The 22,286-nt window shown below is 37.3% G+C and overlaps 1 protein-coding gene across 1 annotated transcript in view; it reads right to left on the reverse strand.

Annotated features, from left to right (window-relative positions):
- SNTG2 (syntrophin gamma 2) overlaps positions 1–22,286 on the reverse strand; it is a gene marked incomplete at both ends in the record, with an annotated part of 249,420 nt that overhangs the window by 96,089 nt on the left and 131,045 nt on the right. The window contains one exon of the mRNA XM_080342144.1: positions 6,117–6,204. Coding sequence (XP_080198270.1) covers positions 6,117–6,204 — 88 coding nt within the window. The remainder of the gene's footprint in view (positions 1–6,116; positions 6,205–22,286) is intronic.

Consider the following 22,286-nt stretch of genomic DNA (forward strand, 5'->3'; position numbering starts at 1 on the left):
GAGAATGAGCTATTCAAAACCAAGTAAGAAATTAAGTTATACAAATCTCTTTAATTTAATGAATAAATTTCCCAGTGAGTGTTGAAAGTCTCACCTTAAAGTATAATCATGGACTGTATTTATAAACAAACAAATAAGAAACTCTCAGGCAAGTAGTAACTGTGCACATACATACACTTTATTAATGGATACATCTTTTTCTTAAAATGCCAGTTATTTTCAAGAATTATGCACCTTCTCAAAATGAGAAATTAAAATCAAACTGTTATCATGAAATGTTGATACAATGTTAATATGTTAAGATTACACAGTTATATTCTTCAAGATTCTTTGGCAGTTATGCATCATGATCCTGCTTTATTAGTTAAAGTGACTCCAGGAAAGCTTAATACTTTTGTAACATACAATAATGGAAACAGCACAAAGTCACACCATTGTGTAATTTTTGCTTAAATGTAAAGTGTTAACATATAGCACCAATAATATAGAATTACTGTTCGTCAGTACTTGGTCTTATCAATAAAGCACATAAAATCAATTTCACAGCATTACATTCATCATCACAGAAAACTCATTTTTCCATCTACAGAAGTTACCTGAAATTGTCCGTAAATCATTTCACATTAATAGATCTGTCAAGTCTAACATCACGAAAGTCAAAAAGTCATTCTTAATCATATATTTTTGTACGTATCTATTTGACATATCTGGAAGATCTAGCAAAATGGAACTTAATTCAACAAAAGCTCATTTTCTCCATACAAATGTCTGTCAGTTCTGTGCTGAGGTCTCAGAATTATACCCTGAATTTTGAAGTTTCTGCATGCTTTCACTTGCAGTCCTTTCTCTGCAGCATTAGATGATGTCAGCAGAAGGAATCACAATGCTTTGCTTGCCTGCATCTAAACCAAGTGCTGACTTTAGTAACTAGCTACAACATTTTGTAGGGACTAGATACATATAGTAGACTGCAAAAATATATGTCAGTACTCATAGATGAGCAGAGTGACTTACTGGAACAAAAGATAATTTCAATTTTTAAAAAATAAAAATAATGAAATAAAAAAGCTGGCTTAAATTTTCCACTGAAGAGTCTGCCTGTTAGGGAATGCCACTGTCTGTGGCAGCAGGCAGCTATGACAGCTCCTTGAGTCAATCAGATTCTTAAAGTGGAATTATCCCACCTCCTCAGTAATTTGAGCATATCAAATGACATGAATTTAGGTATTTTAAAATATCTAAATCCAAGTTTAAGCCCAATATAAAATACTACATTAGAATATGTATGTATTTATTTATTTATTTATTTAAGTAGAGAAAACTGGCATCCATTGCATGGGAAAGCTAAGAATAAAAGGTTAAGGAAAACATTTCCCTCCTTCCACAGTGTTTCTACAGATTTGCTTTTCTGTTCAGCATCTTTCTTTGGTTTTCTGAGTCACAACTAATGACAGAGCTTCTCTCAGGCTCCACCTCTATGACTTCATTTCAAGCAACCTCACCAGTCTTTTAGTCTGCTCTCTGCCTATTCTGCCTCAATCACTCCTGGACTTCTCCTTCATGGCCTTGTTCAGCATTTTAGAAGTTCCCACTGTATATGCTCAACATGATGCAAAATATACTAACATAAACCACAGCCCTTGCACAAGTAGATAAGACTCCAAATCAAGTGTTAGGTGCCAGTCAAACTTGGGAACATTACTTTGAGAAAGACTAAAAAAATAAAGTGTTTATGTAAAATAAAACACCAGCAACAGGTAACTCCTCCCTCCATGACCACAATACAGTATCCTGATGGGTACTGAAGCCAGAAAAAAGGTATTTGGTATGTTGTCAGATTTCCAGCAATCATTATTGCCTAGCTGTCCTCTTAGCCTGCCCAAATCACAGTTAGACAGCCAGCCCTATGAGCCGGCAAATCTATACTATGACAGGCATCTGTTTAATTTGCTTATTCTCAGCTGTGTCATTTTGGTTCTTTTGAGAAGGCTGGGCCAGGAAGGGTCCCGTGGGAGAGAAGATCTTTGCCTGATCTTTACCTGAGCAATAGCTAATAGGCTCAGAAGAAAAAAAAACAACTTAACCTGTAAGGTGAGAACGGGTCAGAAGGAGATAGCAAGGATATAGGAGTCTGCAGTTCACAGAGGCTTAAATGCCCCAGGGGTATCAAGAAAAAGCCAGGCAGAACTCCAAGGTGAGGGAAAGAAACACTGAAAGGATCACAGGAGATTTTGCTGAGCTAGCAGTCATTCATGAAATCACTAAGCTAGCTGATACTGAAGCTAAAGCAAGAACCCATTTGCAGTGATACAGGTAGGAATTGTTTATCAATCCTTTTATATTGTTTTTGGCAGAATAATTGAGATTTTTCAATTTAAAAAGTTAGGTATTCTACCACTTATTTTAATGAAGCCTGGATTTTATTTTTAACTTCTAATACCTATAAGCTTTCTAGACCTAGAAAGGTCTCTATTAAAGTTCTAGTCAATTCAGAGTCCCATCAACGGGTAGTTTTTTACTTCAGTCAGTGAATTACACTAAATCTCTAAATAACAAACAAAAACCCCAAAACAAAGGACAGTGGATCAATGTACAAAAAGTAGTTAGCAAGATTTTACCCTTTACAACAATTTGTCTTATGTTCAACATTGTTGAATGATACAGGAGACCTCTTGTATATAAATAAAATCTCATTTATCTAACTTTCTAATTATATCATAGACAATCTCCAGTAGACAAAATGCCCATTTCAGAACCACAAAATTAAAATCAAATTAAAGACTCCTGATGATTTTTAATTACAAGCTTTGCAATTCAGAATATTCTGATAATTGGGTATAACTATCCAAAAGAAAAATTATGAAGAGAGCCTGTTATAGCATAAAATGTCATGAAGAGTCCTCCTAGCAGCAGTGAATCTTATCTTAAAAGGTCCTAAAAGCCCTGCTCAGTTCTGGTGCGGGTAATGGACTTAGTTCCAAAGAATCCTTAATGACTATACCCAAGAGCTGATACCATAATTATTCTGTAACAGGCTAACAAGTAACCCTCATAGCCACTAATAACTTCCTGACTCACCTCCAAAAGCCAAAATTCCTTCCTTTGATTTCCAGAAACACAAATCTATCCTCTCTCTAGCTGACAGTGACCTTAGAGCAAACCACATACCATGGGATGAGGAATCAACCTAGCCATGGAGCCAAACAACCTGGTGAACTACCATCCTGGCCCATGTTAACTTCTGATCCAGGCCTGATAGTTTTGTGAGAAAGAAGTATGTGCCCTATGCAAAATTTCTCCAAGCATTCTGCAGCATGTTATAAAATTGCTTATCAAATTCCTGTGGCAGAGAATACTTTCTGGCATAATTTAATTTACTACTATGGACAGTCTCTCCTTCTACTAAGGGCCCAGCATTTCAGGCAGCTGTGAAAGAGACAAAGGTCCATGGTGGCACATCACCCTGCATTAGGACCTCTTCCAAACATCGGAACGAGTCATCCTGGTCTCATCCTTAAATCATAGAATGTCCTGAGTTGGAAGGGACCCATGAGGATCATTGAGTCCAACTCCTGTCCCTGCATATGACAACCCCACAGTTCACACCATGTGTCTGAGGGTGTTGTCCAGTCTCTTCCTGAAAACTGTCAGGCTTGGGGCCATGACACCTCCCTGGGGCGCCTGTTCCAGTGCTCCACCACCCTGTGGAATCAGTATCCATGCCTAAACCCATGGCAAATCCTATATTTGCCATTCACAATCCATGAAAGAGTGGAGCAACCAGAAAAACGTGGTGAGAACTGTAGGTTGATATTTCTCTGTTGTGACATCTTCTGTTTTTGTTAGCCACAGCAGGAGATAGAGTAGGGAAGGAAGAGGTATCAGAAGGAAGCAGCAGAGGCAGATGCTACTCCTGATGATGTACTTATAAGAAACAGTAATAATACTGGTTAAAAGGAAGGGACAGTATGGTTGCATTTGAAGTGAACACATCTAAAACTGCCAGCATAGCAGCTGGTCTGACTGAATGCTTGAAGGTCAGGGACAATGTGCCTAAGTCTTGTGGAATGCTATGATCCTGCCTACAGTGTGAGTTGGGAAGTACTTTATTGTGTAGTAGAATTGCTTTTGTGCATGGGCCTGCAAAAAGATCTTTTTGAAACTGGGTGCTTTGTCACACCACTGCTCTTCTCCTTAACTTCAGTGTATGGTCCGAAACCAGACCTGTTTTCATAATTTTCTACATTTTATTTGCTTATTTCCTCACCACAAGCATGAGTATTTATGTCAAGTCACCACAGATCATGTCACTCCTTGAGCTGGATTTCAGCCTGTATTGGGTGGCTGCACAGAGTTAACTTGGAGAGATGAGCTCTGTGCTGAGGTCCAGGTTCAGTTCATAAGAAGGGTCAGTTCTCAAGTTCCTCAGCTGCCTGATCATACTTAGTAAGTCCTTTTGTTAAACATGTACTATGGGACTGAAGGTGTGGGATCATGCATGGGACTGGGTAGGGCAGTATAATGCTTGCCAAAGATCTCATGCTCCGTGTGAAGGAAGCAAGTCTAATAAGCTGCCCAAAATAAGCAGTTTGTATCCAAAATATCTCTTTCATTTAAGAAGAATTGCTTATCTGCTGTGATGGCTAAAAGTCTGTGATAGCTTGTCTAAAAGGGCGCTGTTTACACTATTCCGAACAGGTTTTCTTTGAACAACAGTAATCAGAGGTAGACTGCAAACAGTGCTAGCTGGCCACAGGCCATGAAAAAGGCCCTTTTAAAGAGAACAGAGGTCTTTGTAAGGTGAAAGTTCCTAGTTCAAGTTTTCATGGAAGTTATTTACCTAAAGAAGTTTTGCACACAGATCTGGTCACATGGAGATAAAGGATGATCTGGTCTTGCTGCTGATCACTGCTTTGTCTTTCCACAAATAGCAATTCACAGAAGCAGTGACATGATCTCAGCTTCCCAGACAGGAATGGCTAGAGTGCCTCTTGGTGAGAAAGGCAATGCAGGAGTCAGCTAAACTCCTCCCTGTGATGTACCATGACCGAGTTCAGAGAAGGGCAATGACACCAGTGAAGGGTCTGGAGCACAACATTTATGAGGAGTGGCTGAGGGAACTGAGGCTGTTTAGCCTGAAGAAAAGGAGACTGAGGGGAGACCTTATTGCTGTCTACATCTTCCTGGAAGAAGGTTGTAGCATGGAGGGTGCTGGTCTCTTCTCCTGAGTAGCAAGTGATAGGACAAGAGGAAATGTCCTCAAGTTGCACCAGGGGAGGTTTAGATTGGATATTAGGAAAAATTTCTTCATGGAAAGGCTTGTCAGGCATTGGAACAGGTTGCCCATAGAAGTGGTTGAGTCCCCATCCCTGAAGGTGTTTAAAAAATGTATAGATGAGGTTCTTAGGGACATGGTTTAGTGACAGTGTTAGGTTAACAGTTGGACTCAATTATCTTAAAAATCTTTTCCAATCAAAATTATTCTATGCTTCTGTGATTCTAAGAGGGCACCAATATTCCCAGACCTGTGTGAGCTCCTTGTGAAGGTGGCAGCTGTCTCATACAGAGCATTGTGGTGGGTTCACCGTGACCGGACGCCAGGTGCTCACCAAGGCTGCTCTACCACTACCCCTTCTCAACTGGACAGGAGAGAGAATATATAATGAAAGGCTTGTGAGCCAAGATAAGGACAGGGAGAGATCACTCACCAATTACCATCATGGGCAAAACAGACTCAGCTCAGGGAACTAATTTTATTATTGTGATCCGTTTGTTTGTAAGTGTCCTGAAAATACTTTTCAGTGTGAATGCATGATTCAGATGTTTGCAAATGCTATTTCTTGTATTTAGGCAAAGCTTCTGTAGAAAAACCTTCAGATATCACCCATGATTGTACTGCATTTTAATGAGGTTTTCAATTTTTTAAAAAAAAACTATACAGAAGCAGTCATGCAGTATACATTAGATTCTTATATGCTAAGCACTAAAGCACACACAATTTTCTATTTCTTCCTGTAAAACACTCAAAGATTGAGTTCCTATTTCTGTCATTGACATCTTGTGAGAATACTGCAAAGAAGAAAACAAATTACTCCTATCCATTAATTTCCTCTTACCTAATGGGAGCTTTAAAAATGATGGAGCATCCCTGAGGTACTGAACAGTGATGGTAACTTCATCGCCAGCATTTCGCAGTAGGTGTACCTGTCAGTGTGACAAATAACAACTACTTTAAACCAAAGAACCACCAGTCATGGAAAGCACATTAATAGAGATGTTGATTTCATTGTAAGTAATTTATAATAAATTCAGTATGAACATTTCTGATGGGGAATTAAAAATATCTTGAGGGTCAAGCCACACCAACAACGGATAAGAATGAGACTAATGGAACAACTTGAATAAGTAGCTTGACAGGCAACCTGTTTTTATACACCAGCTGAACACGGCTTCTGCAAACAAATTAATTTTATAAAACTGGCATAGGGTAGTAGGGAAATATGTGTTTATGTAGAGAGAATGCATTAATTGTGCGTGTATACACTTAAGCAGGCACATAAATACATATTAATGTATCATACATATCTAGATCTTAAGTATTTGTTTTGATTCAGTTGGGTGATGCATTAAGTACATTTCTCTCTTTCAGATATAGTTTTTATTTTTGTTACTGTCTTCATTATCTGTAAGGATTTGCTAATCAGAAGGGAACACATATACACACACATATGTGTATAGACATATGTCTGAAAACATCAGAATTTAATTAAAGGCATAGTGCACTACTGCACAAGGACCTTTTTTAAATGCAGAGCTTCAAACAACATATTTGACGGAACTCAGTTCCTACCACAGGGCAGAAGTATTCCCCAGCTTCATATCCATGACAATCAGGAAACTGGTATTGCGTTTGGTTTGTGGATGGCCGCACAGAGGGTCTGCAGCCCTGACCCTGTTTGTCAGAAATGGATACTGACACCTATGGCCTCTTAGCTGAGCACAACCAGAGTGTGTATCAAGCAGAAAAGTAACTAACTGCAGCAAACTAACTCCTAGAGATATATTTACTGGTCTAACGTTGTACTTGGAGGAAGCTGGTGGTTGTATTCTTAAGGCCATTATTTTAGCACAATGTCACACTGGACGACATGATGAGATGCAGGATTACCTCCAACATTGTAACTGTTCCTCCTGTGCACCTGAAATACTGCTTACACCAGCTTACACCTACATGAAAACATCAGCTTATGACTGATGGATATGAAAACCTAAAACAGGAGAAGGAATCAAGTAAGCAGTCACAGAGGCTAAGGAATTTAGGCTATAAAAATATTCCGGGAAAGAGTGAGCAAGAAAAATGACCATAAGACTTGCAGCACTAACACTGAAGAAAACATTGTCTGGACAGGAACACTTTCTGATTTGGCTGATTAAGTGAGCAAACACATGAATCACTCATATAAAGCACTGTTGCTGAAAGCTTACTGTTTGCTGTACCTCTAAAATGCATGTATTTAATTAAGACTTACAGTGTTTGCCTCCACCCTTCCCAGTTATCTTTCAGTCTGTCAATGACTTCCACTGCGAACAACCTGCAGTAGCACCTGTGGCCACACATCAATCTCTGGGAGAGAATGATAACGTTTTGCACTCGCTAAGTTAGGAAATCCAGTTCTGCAGAGGAGAAGCAAGAGCTCAAAAGGTCAGAGAAAGCACCAAACAGGGAGCTGGATCACATTTGAACACTTGAGGAACGAGGATCCAGAAGCAAAGGGGTAGAGGGTGCATAAGAGAAAGAGATTAAAATAAACAAACAAAAAAGTACCTGCAGCTTAAGCAAGTTTCCTAGGAAGGACCTGCATTTCCTTTTCGGTTCATCCTTCTTTCCCCCAGAGCCCCATTTCTCTGCTCTTCTTGTTCTCTACTGAAGCTTTGTTTTTCCCCACCACAGACTAAATCCACATTTAAATGATTTACTGCTAAAAATACAACAGCTAGAGCTACCTAATCACCCCCAGTACTCTGATATGAGGTGTTCTATTAAATTAAAAGATTTTGTGGGCAATTGACTACAAGAGAACCTGAGATCTCATTGTGGAAAAAAAAAATTGTGATAATTTATTTCTGACTAAGCCCTCTCAGGATGATCACAATAGGAATAACCAGAAACTTAAGCACAGGAAAACTGGAATGCTTTTTTAAGGTCATATAGGAGTGTGTCAGGACTGCAAAGGAAACCAGTGTGTATTGGGTTCTCATGCATAAGAACAACTATGTCTCCTGAAATCCTCTGCTCCTTATTTCCTGCAATATGTTAGACATTATTTATTACTTACAAAGGACAAATGATGACTGGGACCTCTGCTACTCCTACCCTACTGTTACGAAGATAGTTCTGCCCTTTATCCACAAACTATTATATACACACACACACACATATATATATATATCTAGAATCAGTGTAGCAGCATCAGCATTCTGTAAAATCCAATAGATAATTTCAAAACCAACAGATCTATAATATAGTCACAATACTGTTCTGAAATATGCAATAGGAAGAAATAAAAATCAAATAAAATGAATACTGAGAACTCTCTTATTTACAACTGGCTTTTTAGAAAAGCCACAATGTGAACCATTTTGATTCTTTGGAATAACAAGTAAGAATTTTCACTTCCTAACAGATATAAATATATTGAAGGAAACTTACAAATACAATAAAAGAACTATGTTTCCTCTCAATTAAGCAAGGAATGTTCACACAGAAGCATTTGTATTTGTCAAGAGATGGGAGGAAACAGCATGACAGATAAACTGCCTAATGTACTTTTGGAAGATCTTAGTCAAATATTATAACGACATATTCGATCCAAGCTGTATGGAACAAATCAAAACAGTAGATTAGAAACTACTGCAGAGTGTGACATTTTTTTTCTAAATGATATTTTGAAAAGGAAAGAAGTCTAATATTAATCCTTTGGTTTAAAATTACCAAGCAGTAGTACCTTAAAAGATATTCATTCAGTATCACAGTCTCCTGGAGCTTCTTAGTATTCTTACGCAATGTCTGAAAAGGTGCTAGTATTGAACCACATTCATACTAAGAAAAAAAAAATACATCCATTTCAATGCCCACAAGAATTTGGGCAAGACCACAGAAGGTCAATAAATTATTTGACCACAGAAGGTCAATAAATAATGTACTGCACTGTGATGCCGAAGCTTTTGCCAAAGCCCAGTAAGTCCAAAAAGACAAATCCAGTAGCTTTGGAGTAACATTCACTGTTGCCTTACTGTAGTATTAATATTAAAAAGAGAATTGTAAAAAGTGAACGTGTTTAAAAAAAAAAGCATATTAAATACATTTACTGCAGCTAACTGTCTGAGTGTGTATGCACCTACTTGTGTTTTTATGTATGAAAAAGAAAAGAGCATCAAAGGAAATGCTTGCTTTTCATGGTGCCTCTAATTTGCAGATTTTCTACATCTCTACATGCATTCATCAAGCCAGGGTTTATTATGCTTCTCTTTTTCACACGTATTTCTCAAAAACAGAAAGAATGCTAAAAATATAAATAGGAGTGTCTAGATCTCAGCTATAATAACTACGGTCCAGAGCCTGCAGAGAAAAATATGACTAGTATTTTAAGAAAACCAAATGACATCTGTTGCCTCATTTTTATTCTCAACACTCATTTTAAGGAAAGCTACAAACTCAACTTAGGCAGGCAAGTCAAGAACACAATTCGTTGCTGATGTACATTCTTTTTAAATTCTGGAGCCTTGTGTCTTGCTCAAAACCTTCAAGCATACCTGATCATTAATATTCACGCTGCTCAGAGATTGATACAAGGTTTTGTCTGTTGGAATCAGATTCTGTCTTATTATAGATCAGAACTGTAATAGCAATTCATAATGAAAAGGAGAATGTCTTTGATGAATGAATTGACCCATATAGCCCTTTAGGTAAGATCAATCTGAGAGCAGAAATCACATCATTTAACTTTAGCCATCTAAAAGTTAAATCTAACTCTGAAGTAGTTGTCAATATTTTTTTCCTATAAATCAGTAAAGAGCTTTTAGGATAAAAAGAAATCATCACCCGCAAGTATCTATCTCTAAATAAGGAGAGTCTGGATGATAACCTTACACTTTAACCATCTGATGATGATGAATCCTATCTTGTATCGATAGATCAAAATTTAAGATTGAACACCTAACTTAGACTAAAACTCTGAAGCAAAAATTGAAGTAAAAGGAAGTGAATCTCCTGTCTGATCTTGAAGTACACACACATTTCACAAATAAAACACTTGAAATTCACATGAAGTGAAAATCTTGAGCTTGGCAAGTACCTAGGGGAAGATGATGTACAAGCCTGTAATGCAGCAGGCAAGCAACCAAGAAGTTGTAGTAAAATATATGAAGAGTATTAGATCACAACATCCAACAGCAAAACATCCAATGAAATTTAGAGAATTAAAAGTTTTTAAAAAACTCTTAAACCCTCAGAATGAAAAGGCACAATAGTACTTCACATTTAAATGCTTCCTAAACTAATGCATGATTGGAAATTTTTTTTGAAACTTGGAAGTTTCAGCTAAACCCATATGAGTAGAACTGGAAAATGTGATATTGTGCTTCTACGAGTATGAGTAGGCAAGGAAGATGCATGAAAAACAGAGATAAGTAGTCTTTAAAATGATAGCAGGAGCAAAGTGGCTTTAAAAAAGATTAGAGAATTAAAATTAGATTGCTGACAGTATTGGAAAAGCATGAAGCAGAATTAAGTTAGTTCAAGAAATAATGATTTCTTGACACTTGTCTCTTTTTTATTGGTCAATTATGAAGTGGTTTCCAATAAATACTTCTGATTCTTATCTTCTTTAGATTCGCAGTATTTGATGAGCAATACTCTCTTCCTTAATGCTTAATTGGCTATTCCAAAACAAGCATTTGTATCTGAGCAACTTATACAAATATGCTAGAAAAATGACAGTCAATTTATTAATTCAACGGTGATTTGCAGCACTCTTCTTTATGTTTTCACTTAGGTATCTTATCCTATAATTAGAACTAAAATTATTTTACGGAAATCTGTCATAGATATCCTGCATATACCAAGACTCATATAACTTTTCCTTATACTTCTCTACTTTACCAGTACTATTCTTTGCATGTCTGTATGCACCTGAAGAGATTTGTAGCTTTCATAGCCAGTGAGCAATTCATAGAACAAATTATGCAACTTGGTATAATATTGCTAATGAGTCAACCCACTCCTTGTTTGAAAATCTGTCCACGATATACATGTTAGAAGCATCTTGTGGTTTTATTTTCTCAGTTTGTGATGAATAATTATCTTTAAAGATTACCTTTCTATATGGCTCCCGGAATATAATCCACATATATATATATATTTAAATAAGAGTACACATTTAAAAGACTATATTTCTGTTTCACTCTAGCCTGTTTCTATTATTATATGATTCAGGACATTAGTTTTGTGACACATCCTTAGTGCAATGTTCTGTAGTCTTTGTTTACAAGTGGATTGACTTCTTTTCTGCAACCTGAGCCTTAGAATATTGTAATTAACTGTTTCAGAAAGCCTGCTAAATATATGCACGTGCCCAGACATACAAATACATGAGGAAAGCTTTGAAGTAGGTAATCACTACCATGACTGATTTATTAGTGGTCTCTTACCTCTGATGTTTATTCTACAGTTGTTATCTGTTCATTAGATTAATACTTATTTACTACAATTGTGAGAAATTTTACCGGTCATTTTACAGAAAACTTCTGCCGTTGTCTGCTGGCAGTGGTATGAAATGATGATGAAGGTAATATTGGTTGAACAATTGACAATATTTAATGAAGGCTGTCTTGTGTTACCAAGTGCATTGCCTCCTTTTCTTACAACAAACTTTTCCACAGTTATCCTTTTGTATTACATCCTCATAGTCTAACAGACATATCACAGACATTGAGAGTTAATATATGACTAAACATAAGAAGCACCAGGAACTGGTTTTGGTGTAAACACATTCACTGTTGAAGTACAAAGTAAAAGTCCTAGACCTGTGAACTGATCGGCTCAATAGAATGTCTGTAATTTTGGATCAAAGATATAATTTATTTTTAATTATCCATATGTTCACTGTTTCAGGCTTAAAGAACTGGCGCACCTAGAAAATAAAAAACATTCCTCTTTGTCACAGTTTAACCCAGCCTGTCAATCAAAATCACAATAGCCACTCACTCTCAAAATCGGGGACTCCAAATAGGGGACTGAGAAAAATATAGTTTAATAAAATAACAAAATAATACTAATACACTAATACTATATATTAAATAAAATAAATAAATAAATAAATAAATAAGTGATACTCAATGCAATTCCTCACAAACTCTGTCCGTGCCGAGCAGCCAGTCCTGGGAAGAGAGAGCACCCTGGTCCTGAATAGCTGATCCCAGGGAGAGGGAGAAAAAGGCAGAAAGGCCCAAGAAGCCAACTGCAAAACAGCAGAACGGCAAAAGTTCGAACTAACAGAAACTCCCAAACAGAACTGGAATGGGTCTCCACAGCTGGAAAACCCAACTACCATTAAATATGATGCACGATGCTAGTGTCATGGAACATTCTCATTGGTTAGTCTGGATGTCAGTCAAGGTCAGTCCCATCTATGCGCCCTTCCCAGCTGCCTCTCACCTGCAGATAGAAAACCCTTGGTCTCTCAGATAACAGCTAAGATAACAGTAAGTTCTTACATTTTCTTCATTCCAACTTGGAAACACTGGCAAGTTACTTCAAGAAAAACATTAATTCTGTCCCGAGCTGCTACTTTAGCTTTCTCAAACTAATTACAATGACTGTGATAGCTGCAAAAAAGTTTCTAACTGCATTAATAAAATTAACTTAATTTCAGTCAAACAAGCACACTCTTTTCAGTGAAATTCTTATAGCATGTAGAAGAACATAATAGGATAATAATAATAATATCTGTGGTCAAAACTAAGCACTGTTTCATAGCAATAGTAGCCCTGCATGTCAATCTTTAATGCCTTTGTTTCCAAAACTTCTCAAGCAAGAAATTGCTACTATCACCATAAAACAGCACATCGTCTGCAATATTTAGTATGCATCAGAAAGAAATCTGTGTCAGGCAAAGTTCCACACCTGAACCTTCTGCACACAATCTCAGGAACCCAGCCCATGATTAATTGCAATTGTGCTACTGTACAGGCCAATACTTATTCAGCACACATCACCATATTCCTTTATTCAATACTAAACATTTCCTTTACTGGAAAAAAAAAATCATTCAATCTGATGAGAGGAACATCTCATCAACATGTTACAGTTTTCTGAAGAATTAGTTTCTCTTCTCCCAGAGTACTGATTACTACTGTTCTTTTAGCTGAAATATTTGGTTTTCCTCCACGGTGCTGTTTTATACAGGTGGAAGGAGGAGATAGAAGAGTGATCCCCTATTTATTAATGACTAAAGAGACTGGTATAATTTGTTATAAATCCTTTGTAGGTCTTTCAACATCTATAAATGAAACAAATATAAAATGAAAAGGGTTAAAAGAGACACTTTTTTTTTTCTTTAATCTTGACTCCTTTTACCCTTAAAATTGTAGCTGTCCAGTTGCACTCTCTGTGTGCTTCATCTAAGACGTGCTACATTTTGTATGCACAGCTTAAGAAAGACTTCAATTCTTGCTATAGCTCCTTTGTGCCAGGTAGCTGAATTCTTCCCTCAGTTTTAATTATAGTCATTCTGCTTTTATGCTCAAAGATCATGCACATCATAAATGCTCATAATGTCAGAGTACTTGTTCCTTCTCTGAGACAAGGAATTAAGTTATTCTGAAAGAGATGTGGATAAAATAGTGGTACTGAAATCTGAATTACTTAATTGTGGATGGTTTCTTAACATGTTTAGAGCTTGAAAATCCATTTCCACAAGTACATTACAGAAATTATGTAATATTTTTAAGTATACATTGAACACAGGTACCATAATGTGTTTCTCCATTTTTTCAAACCTTGCTCTGAAATTTTTCTGTCCTTTACAAAAGCACAGTAGAGGCGTAAAAGGGTGCAAATTTAAATGGCAAAAATGTGTTTTAAAGCATGTGAATACTATCATTTGCACGTAAAAGACACTGGAGACCAAAAGTATACTATAACTTGCTTCTTAATGAGGAATGCTGCCAGATGCATTCAGTGACGAAGTAATAACGCTTCTCAGAGCATCAAGAAATAGTGAGGTTGAGTTGTACATCACATAAAAGTTTAAAGTTATAGTATAATTTTCTGATTTTATGTAGTTTTATTTTTATGCAGGACTGAGATACAGAATACTTATGGCAAATTAGCACCTGGAGAAAGGAAATTAAACTCAGATCTTTTTCATCACAGCAAGCTGAGAAACACTTTCTAATTCCTTGTCTCGGTCTCATGATACCAGGTATGCTGTTCTACTGTGACCAAAATCCCCAAGAAAACAGCTCAGAAAAGATCTGACAGAATAGGAAAACTATGAACAGCAGAACTTCCCTCTGCACTCTAATGTTGCAAATTAGCATTCTTTCTATTAATGTTTATTTTTTTCCTCTTTCTGTTACTGTCTACGTACACTGCAGCAGCAAATTTTATAAAACACATGGTGAGTACTAACTAATGAAACTAACTAGGTCACTATGTTAAACCCATTAATACATGCTCCCTCACTTCTTTGATGCATACAGCTGTTCTGCAGCTACCTGCAAACCATAACAGGTGTTTGCTTTCCATGTAATAGATGACTGCAGCATTCTTGTGAGACTGATGGAGGAAAAGACAAAGGAACTCCATGAGAACTACCAATATAAAGTTAAGAAAGTAAAGTCTTTAGAAACTTGATGTTATATTTTGTCTCTCTAGTCCTAAAAATATATGAAAATGTTTTAACTAGAGAGAAACTTACTTAATGTTTCGTAGTTGAAGAGTTTCATGAAAACTTATTTGTAGAGAAGTTGCAATTTCTTGTACAGCAGTATCTGAAAACTGCATTGTGTTTGAAAGGCACTTACAAATCTACATGCCTTCTTTGCCTGATCCCAAATGTAAATCTCCCAATAATTAGGAAAGCAAGTGGTCAGAGTCTGGGATGATTTCAGCAAGCTTCCTCCCAATAATAGTTAGTGCTAATGGATCCTATGCATGTTGTTCATATGTTCGTATGCAACTGGACATAGCCACTTGGCCTGGAGCACATCAAATCCTTATGCCAGTCAAGATATGGCCCCTTAATTTCATGCCTCGAATTGCCCATTTAAAGAAATAATGGTAACAGCAACATATTGAGAAGACAATATGACTAATCACAAACTAAATAAATCGTATTTCATACACAGTAATCAGTCACAGAAAAGTTGACAGGTAAAAATCTCTACATTTCTTTTCCAATATGCAATGACAATGTAGGTCAGTGTGGGAAACCAGCTGGAATAAGAAAGGTACAACATGCTAAAGGTTTTGGCTTTGTTCTTTTCACATACCTTTTCATTTTCACTTTTTTGAGGAAACAACTGTGAAACTATCTAAGAAGAAAATTCAGAAAATGCTCAATCTTCAAAAAATTAAAAATATTTCACATAAAAATACATACAAAAATAAAGGGACACTCAGTAGGTATCCATAAGGATGGATCTCCCTAAGTTATTTCACAGCATAGCCCTGTCAAGTTGCTCTAGAGAAATCTCCATCATTTTCCCCTTCCTCTCCCTTCAACTCTCACGCACAGAGACTCCCCGGAGCAGGGAAGCGGTTATGTCAAGGCTGTGAAAGTATATACCTTGATTTTACTTCCTCTACAAGTTTTCATGAATTAAGCTCTCTAAAAACATATATGTGACAAAGAAAGCCACTTTAGGTTGGTCAATTGTGTATCTTAAGCCTTTACTTTTTGCTTCTTTCTTTGTTATAATTTTGATCTAATAGTGGCTTGAGTGATATCAGGGAAAGCATCAGCAATAGCCTGTTCAACAAGTCACCAGAATAGATTTGCTGTGCTTCTCTACTGCTCTTCCTTTTCTTTCATCGCTGACATTTTCCTGAGACTTGTTTGTCATCTCTCTGGATGCAAAACACCTGCTTTTTTGATTATTCTATTTCATGTTTCTTTAGGTTTCCCACGACAAAATATACACCCCCAAAATAATGCACGCTCACTTTTCTATGTGTTCAATATAATTCTTACATAGATTGATTTCTTATTCCTATGCTGCTGCATCTGCATTACCTAAACACATGGCAATTCCTGGAAATAGTGTTTGATGCTGAGGGGATTTTGGACACTACTGGTAAGTTTCTGGGTAATAGCACATACTTTATTTCTTTTAACTTGTATTTATACAGTAAGATGTAATTACAGCTAAACTGCAGTAATGTATATAGACTATTTCAGAATGTGTGTACAATTTTATTGCCCTTTTTTTCATTTTTGGAACTGTTCATTTTTAAAATGTTCTTCTAGTCTGTCTAAATAGAAAGAACAGGAGGAACAGATTACTTTTGTTAGGGTGCTCGAGTGAGGCAGCAAGGGATAAGGAATACAGAAGCACAACTTCATTTGGATGAAAACTATTTATAAAATCACTTTTAAACTCTCAGCAGAAACAACTTACTAAAATGAAGAAATCTAAAAGCAAATTTTGGAAAGCACGAAGAAAATGGAAAAGCCACACAGCTGGGAAAAAGAAATCAAACAGTTCCATGACGTTCAAAGGAATAAGACAGTCTTCATGTGATGTGAGAAAATCTCAGTTAATGGTTCTTCTGGATCTGGTAGAATTACTTTTCCAATATTAGAAGAATATTTCTTCTATGTTGACAGAGCAACAAAATCACAGTGCAAACCACTAGCTATTCAAGTGAACCATGCAGAGTACTGCTGAAAGTACTCAGAATATTCATTTTGGCAGCATTAAGCTAGATCTCCAAAAAATTAAACACACAAAGTTTTTCTATGTGGAAAAATACTTGTCTTTTCCTTCATTTAACTGGTCAAATTCTCATTTTATACTTATAATATTTCAATTACACTGTTCTTTTTGATTTCATAACACTTTCTCTGTTGGGTGAAAAAGCATGTTCAAACTGAAGGGCTTCCCACAGGAAAAAACTGTAAAAGTTCCAGGAATAAGAAGCCAAAGTTAAGCGTCAGTCTTGGGTCAGGAACATGTGTATGTCTGTAAGGGTATCTATACATTTTAATGTAGCAACTACCTGGGCAATCTAGCAAATAACGAGCATTTATCTTGAACTTTGATCTGTACTGCTGATTATTGCTTGCAGAAATCTTAAGGTATTAAACCCTTCATGGATATTAAAAGAAAACTTTATTTTTACTTTCTCCAAATGTCATAAGGTTACTGCCGCAAGTATTACTGAATATCATATTCAAATATTAACACGCAGTTAAACCTATGTAAGACTGCAGTTTTCACATTGTAAAAATATATATCTTAATTTATTAGAATAGAAGCACATTAATGATTTTAATAACAACATAAAATCAACAAAATCTACTCATTAGTTACTATGAGATATTACTATACAGTAAAATCAATAAATCAATCACAAGAATGTATTTTTGCTACTTCAAAATCATCTATTAATTTCACAAGTTATTTGATACATGTTTTTATGAGTTTGTTCTTTTTATTAATTTGTCACTATAATCCCATGCTTTTTATTATCTTATAATATTTGATATGAGTTATTTGTTGAGCAGTTAAGCATTTTCAGATATGTATCTTAAGCTGGGTACCTTTTTTTGTAACTTCTAATTTTTTTCTATTTGATCTTTTTCTTTCTGATATTATATAAATAAAGTTAATAATCTATGTTCCATCACCTGTAACTGAACTTCAGAAGAGCATGCAGAGAACTTTAATTCTAAAATAGCTAACACAGAATCAATGATGGAATAAGGGATGAATGAAAATAAAACTTCAATATCTCAAGGAAGATAAGCAATTTTCAGATTTATTCCTTGTGTCTCAATGAATCAGCCTATTGAAGCACAAGTTCATCACTCCTGGACAGACATGCCAATAAAACAATACATAAATAAATAGTACTACAATAAACATCTGAAGTTATCAAAATCTGGAAATACCACTTGATAACTACTGGCTAAAAGGAGTTCAAATTCTGAAAAATCAAAAGCAATCTGCATTGAATGGATTCTCTTTTTAAATGGATATTGCTTATTTTGTAATTCCTTTCTGAGAGACCACTCAAAAATAAAAACAGTGAAATGTTTCTAAGTACTTTCCTGGGTGGGTGAACAAAATTTCAATTAGATTAACACTTGTGTGAAATACAAGAACTGTGAAAGAAACCATTTTACTATAAAAAATTATGAATAAGATATAGTAAGAAAAAAATATTATGTAGCACCAAGTTTTTCATTTTATATAGCTGGACCCTCATTCCTGTCTTTTCTCGCTAATGGAAATAAATGGTTTATTATCTTGAAATGGGATTTATTTCATTCAAACTTATATTTGAACTAATCACAGAATCACAAAACACCTCAGGTTGGGAATAAGATCAAACTATCATCTGGCCCAATATTAAGTGGGAAAGGGAGGCTCAATGAGAGTATCAAGCACCCTTTCCAATAAAATCTTGAGAAGCTCCAGTGATGAAAAACCAACACATCATCTATGTTTTGCTTACAGTGGATACAAACAGGCATTTCATCACAGGGCAGTGCTCAATTCGGGGACTCGCTGAAATCCTTCTGAATTTTATTTCCCTCTTCCACTAAGTATGGAGAAAGAAGCAGCTAGCCTGCACCACAAAATGTCAGACAAGGGAGTATTCTCAGGAGTAGCCTTTAGTAGGGATTTCACAGAATCACAGAATGTTAGGGATTGGAAGGGACCTCAAAAGATCATCTAGTCCAATCCCCTGCTGGAGCAGGAACACCTAGATGAGGCTACACAGGAATGTGTCCAGGTGGGTTTTGAATGTCTCCAGAAAAGGAGACTCCACAACCTTCCTGGGCAGCCTGTTCCAATGTTCTGTCATCCTTGCTGAGAAGTTTCTCCTCAAATTTAAGTGGAATCTCTTGTGTTCCAGTTTGAACGCATTACCCCTTGTCCTACCATTGGTTGTCACAGAGAAGAGCCTGGCTGCATCCTCCTGACACCCACCCTTTATATATCTATAAACATTAATAAGGTCAACCCTCGGTTTCCTCCAAGCTACAGAGCCCCAGCTCCCTCAGCCTTTCCTCATAACAGAGATGCTCCACTCCCTTAATCATCTTTGTTGCCCTGTGCTGGACTCTCTCCAGCAGTTCCCTGTCCTTCTTGAACCGAGGGGCTATGAACTGGACACAATGTTCTAGGTGTGGTCTCACCAGGGCAGAGTAGAGGGGAAGGAGGACCTCTCTCGATCTACTAACCACCCCCCTTCTAATACACCCCAGGATGCCATTGGCCTTCTTGGCCATAAGGGCACAGTGCTGGCTCATGGTCATCCTGCTGTCCACCAGGACCCCCAAGTCCCTTTCCCCTACACTGCTCTCTAATAGGTCATTCCTCAACCTATACTGGAACCTGGGGTTGTTCCTGCCCAGACGTAAGACTCTACACTGCCCTCAAATGCTGTTGCAGAGAACACTGTGAACAAGAAGGCTGTTCACAGTGGTAAGTAGAAAGACAACCCAGACAACCTGTCCTGCCATCTGTACAGGAGATCATCTACTGTATTGCCACTGAATTCTACTGTCAGTCTTCACAGCTCTCCCTTATGCTCGAGCAAGTCCAGAGGAGGCCACAGAGATGATTGGGGGCTGAAGCACCTCCACTATGAGGACAGGCTGAGGTTATTTAGCCTAGAGAAGGCTCCAGGGACACCTTATAGCAGCTTTCCACTACTTAAAAGGAGCCTACAAGAAAGCTGTAGAAGGACTTTTTATAAGGCTGTGGAGTGATAGGACAAGGGTTAATGGCTTTAAACTGAAAGGGGGTAGATTTACATTAGATAGAAGGAAGAAATGCTTCCCCATGAGGGTGGTGAGGCACTGGAACAGGCTGCCAGAGAAGCTGTGGATGCTCCGTCCCTGGAAGTGTTCAAGGCCAGGCTGGATGGGGCTTTAAGTAACCTGGTTTAGTGGAAGGTGTCCCTGCCCATGGCAGGGGGATTGGAACCAGATGATCTCTAAGATCCCTTCCAACCCAAACCGTTCTGTGGTTCTATAATCCTTACCAACATAAAAAATTCTGTTGAACCAGCAAATGGTCACCTTCGTGTTTCATTTCGTCACTATGAATATCTTGAAAACCAAAGTCCCAGCCAAGTGGATACCAAGAGATTTCCTTTCATTGCGAATTTCAACCAAATTACCCTTCTCCTCTGCTTCCCCCTCTCTCTCTTCTCAGGAGAACTGACTGTTCCTTTTGTGTTGTATAGAGTGATAACCTGATTAGCCACCATGGAAACAAAATTAATTTTCTTTTCAGATGAGCAATACAGAAACTATCTTAATTTCCAAATTAACATTTTCTGTATTCACAGTCTCTCCACACCAATACACTATTTCTAAAAATAAACTTGTTTTTCAAGGAAAATAAATTATTTTCAATTTTCCACTGTCTATTGTTTCACCTACTGTAAAAGCAGGATTTTCCTCAGTCCTGATTTTGAGTTATTTATGTTTCTATCCATATCCTTAGCCAGAAATAAAGTGTGATAGTAGCAGCTTAAAGAACTCTGAAGAAAAGTAAATTCTAGTAATTAGAAGTGAAAAACAGGAAAGCCGTTTTGTTGTGAAATTGTTGCTGACGGAACAATTAGCTGTTTGACTTGCAGAGAAGTAATCACATTTTAACAGTCAAGAAATAAAACTAAAATGTGGTGCAATCAGGATCAGCTTCCTACATAAGCATCTCCAGAGTTCCAGTTGTGAAGATGGTAGGTAGCAGACACAACAAATCCACAATTTACAATTCTTGTAGCCTTCTCTCTCATGTATTTACCCCAGTGGATCTTAAGTCTTTAGCACCTGTGAGCCAAACTGACAATTACATGTAATCTTCTATTTAGTAAAATACAGGTTACCTGAGTTTGTGCCTATTCAATGCACCTTCGCACATGCTTTAAGAGTGAATGAGCAGGTATTCTAAAAAGGTAGAAATTCAGAATAAAACGGGAATAAGTCTTTCTTCATAGCATGGTGCTGTATTTTGGGCTGTGACTAAAACAATGTTAATAACACACCAGTGTTTTCATTGTTGCTGAGAAGTGCTTGCACACCACCAAGGCTTCCTTTTTTTCCCCACTCTTCCCCCTCTCACTGAGTAAGCTGGGAATGGGCAAGAAGTTAGAAAGGGACACAGCCAGGACAGCTGACCTGAACCGACCAAACTGATTTTTCAAACTGACCAAACAATAAGGAATCCAGACATGCCATTGTGAAACAAAACAAAATAAAAACCTCAAAGAAAATTCTTGAAATCATTGTTAGAGTTACAATTAAAAAAAAAAAGAAAATCAAAACACTAAAAGACAGGAAAAAAACCCACACCCTAACACCAAAGAGCCCAAGCAGTGTGCATTTGCTTCAGCCCCTTAACGGCTTATCACTATGGCTGGCACTAGTGATGGAATTCAGTACTTCTGCCTTTGCCATCAGCATCCCCTTTAGTCGTCTCTATTGGGTTGATCCCAGCCCACAGCAAAGCACCCACACAGCCACCCAGCTCCCCCAACCATCAGGACAGGGGAGAAAACAGGAGAAAGAAAGCAACAAAACCTTTGAGATAAAGACAGTTAAATAAGTGAATTGAAGCCAAGAGAAAGGTAGAACAAACAAAACAAAACAAAAATCCAACAAAAAAACTCACAACCAAGTGATTCAACAGCAATCACTCACCACCTCCTACAGGCAGGCTGATCCACAGGCAGTCTCCAAGCCTGGCTCCTTCCCCCAGAAAACTCTCCCCACAGTTATTACTGCTGAGCATAGTGTTATATGGTCCCTCGCTAAAGGAAAGGCTTGGAGGTGCTGGAAAGAGTTCAGAGAAGGGCAATGAAGCTGGTGAGGGGTCTGAAGAACAAGTTTCATGAGGAGTGGCTGAGGGAGCTGGGGCTGTTTAGCCTGGAGAACAGGAGGCTGAGGGGAGACCTTATCACTGTCTACAATTACCTGAAAGGAGTTTGTAGCATGGAGGGTGTTGGCTGCTTCTTCCAAGTAGCAAGTGATAGGACA

This window comes from Nesoenas mayeri (assembly GCF_963082525.1).
Source record: "Nesoenas mayeri genome assembly, chromosome: 3".
NCBI lineage: Eukaryota > Metazoa > Chordata > Aves > Columbiformes > Columbidae > Nesoenas > Nesoenas mayeri.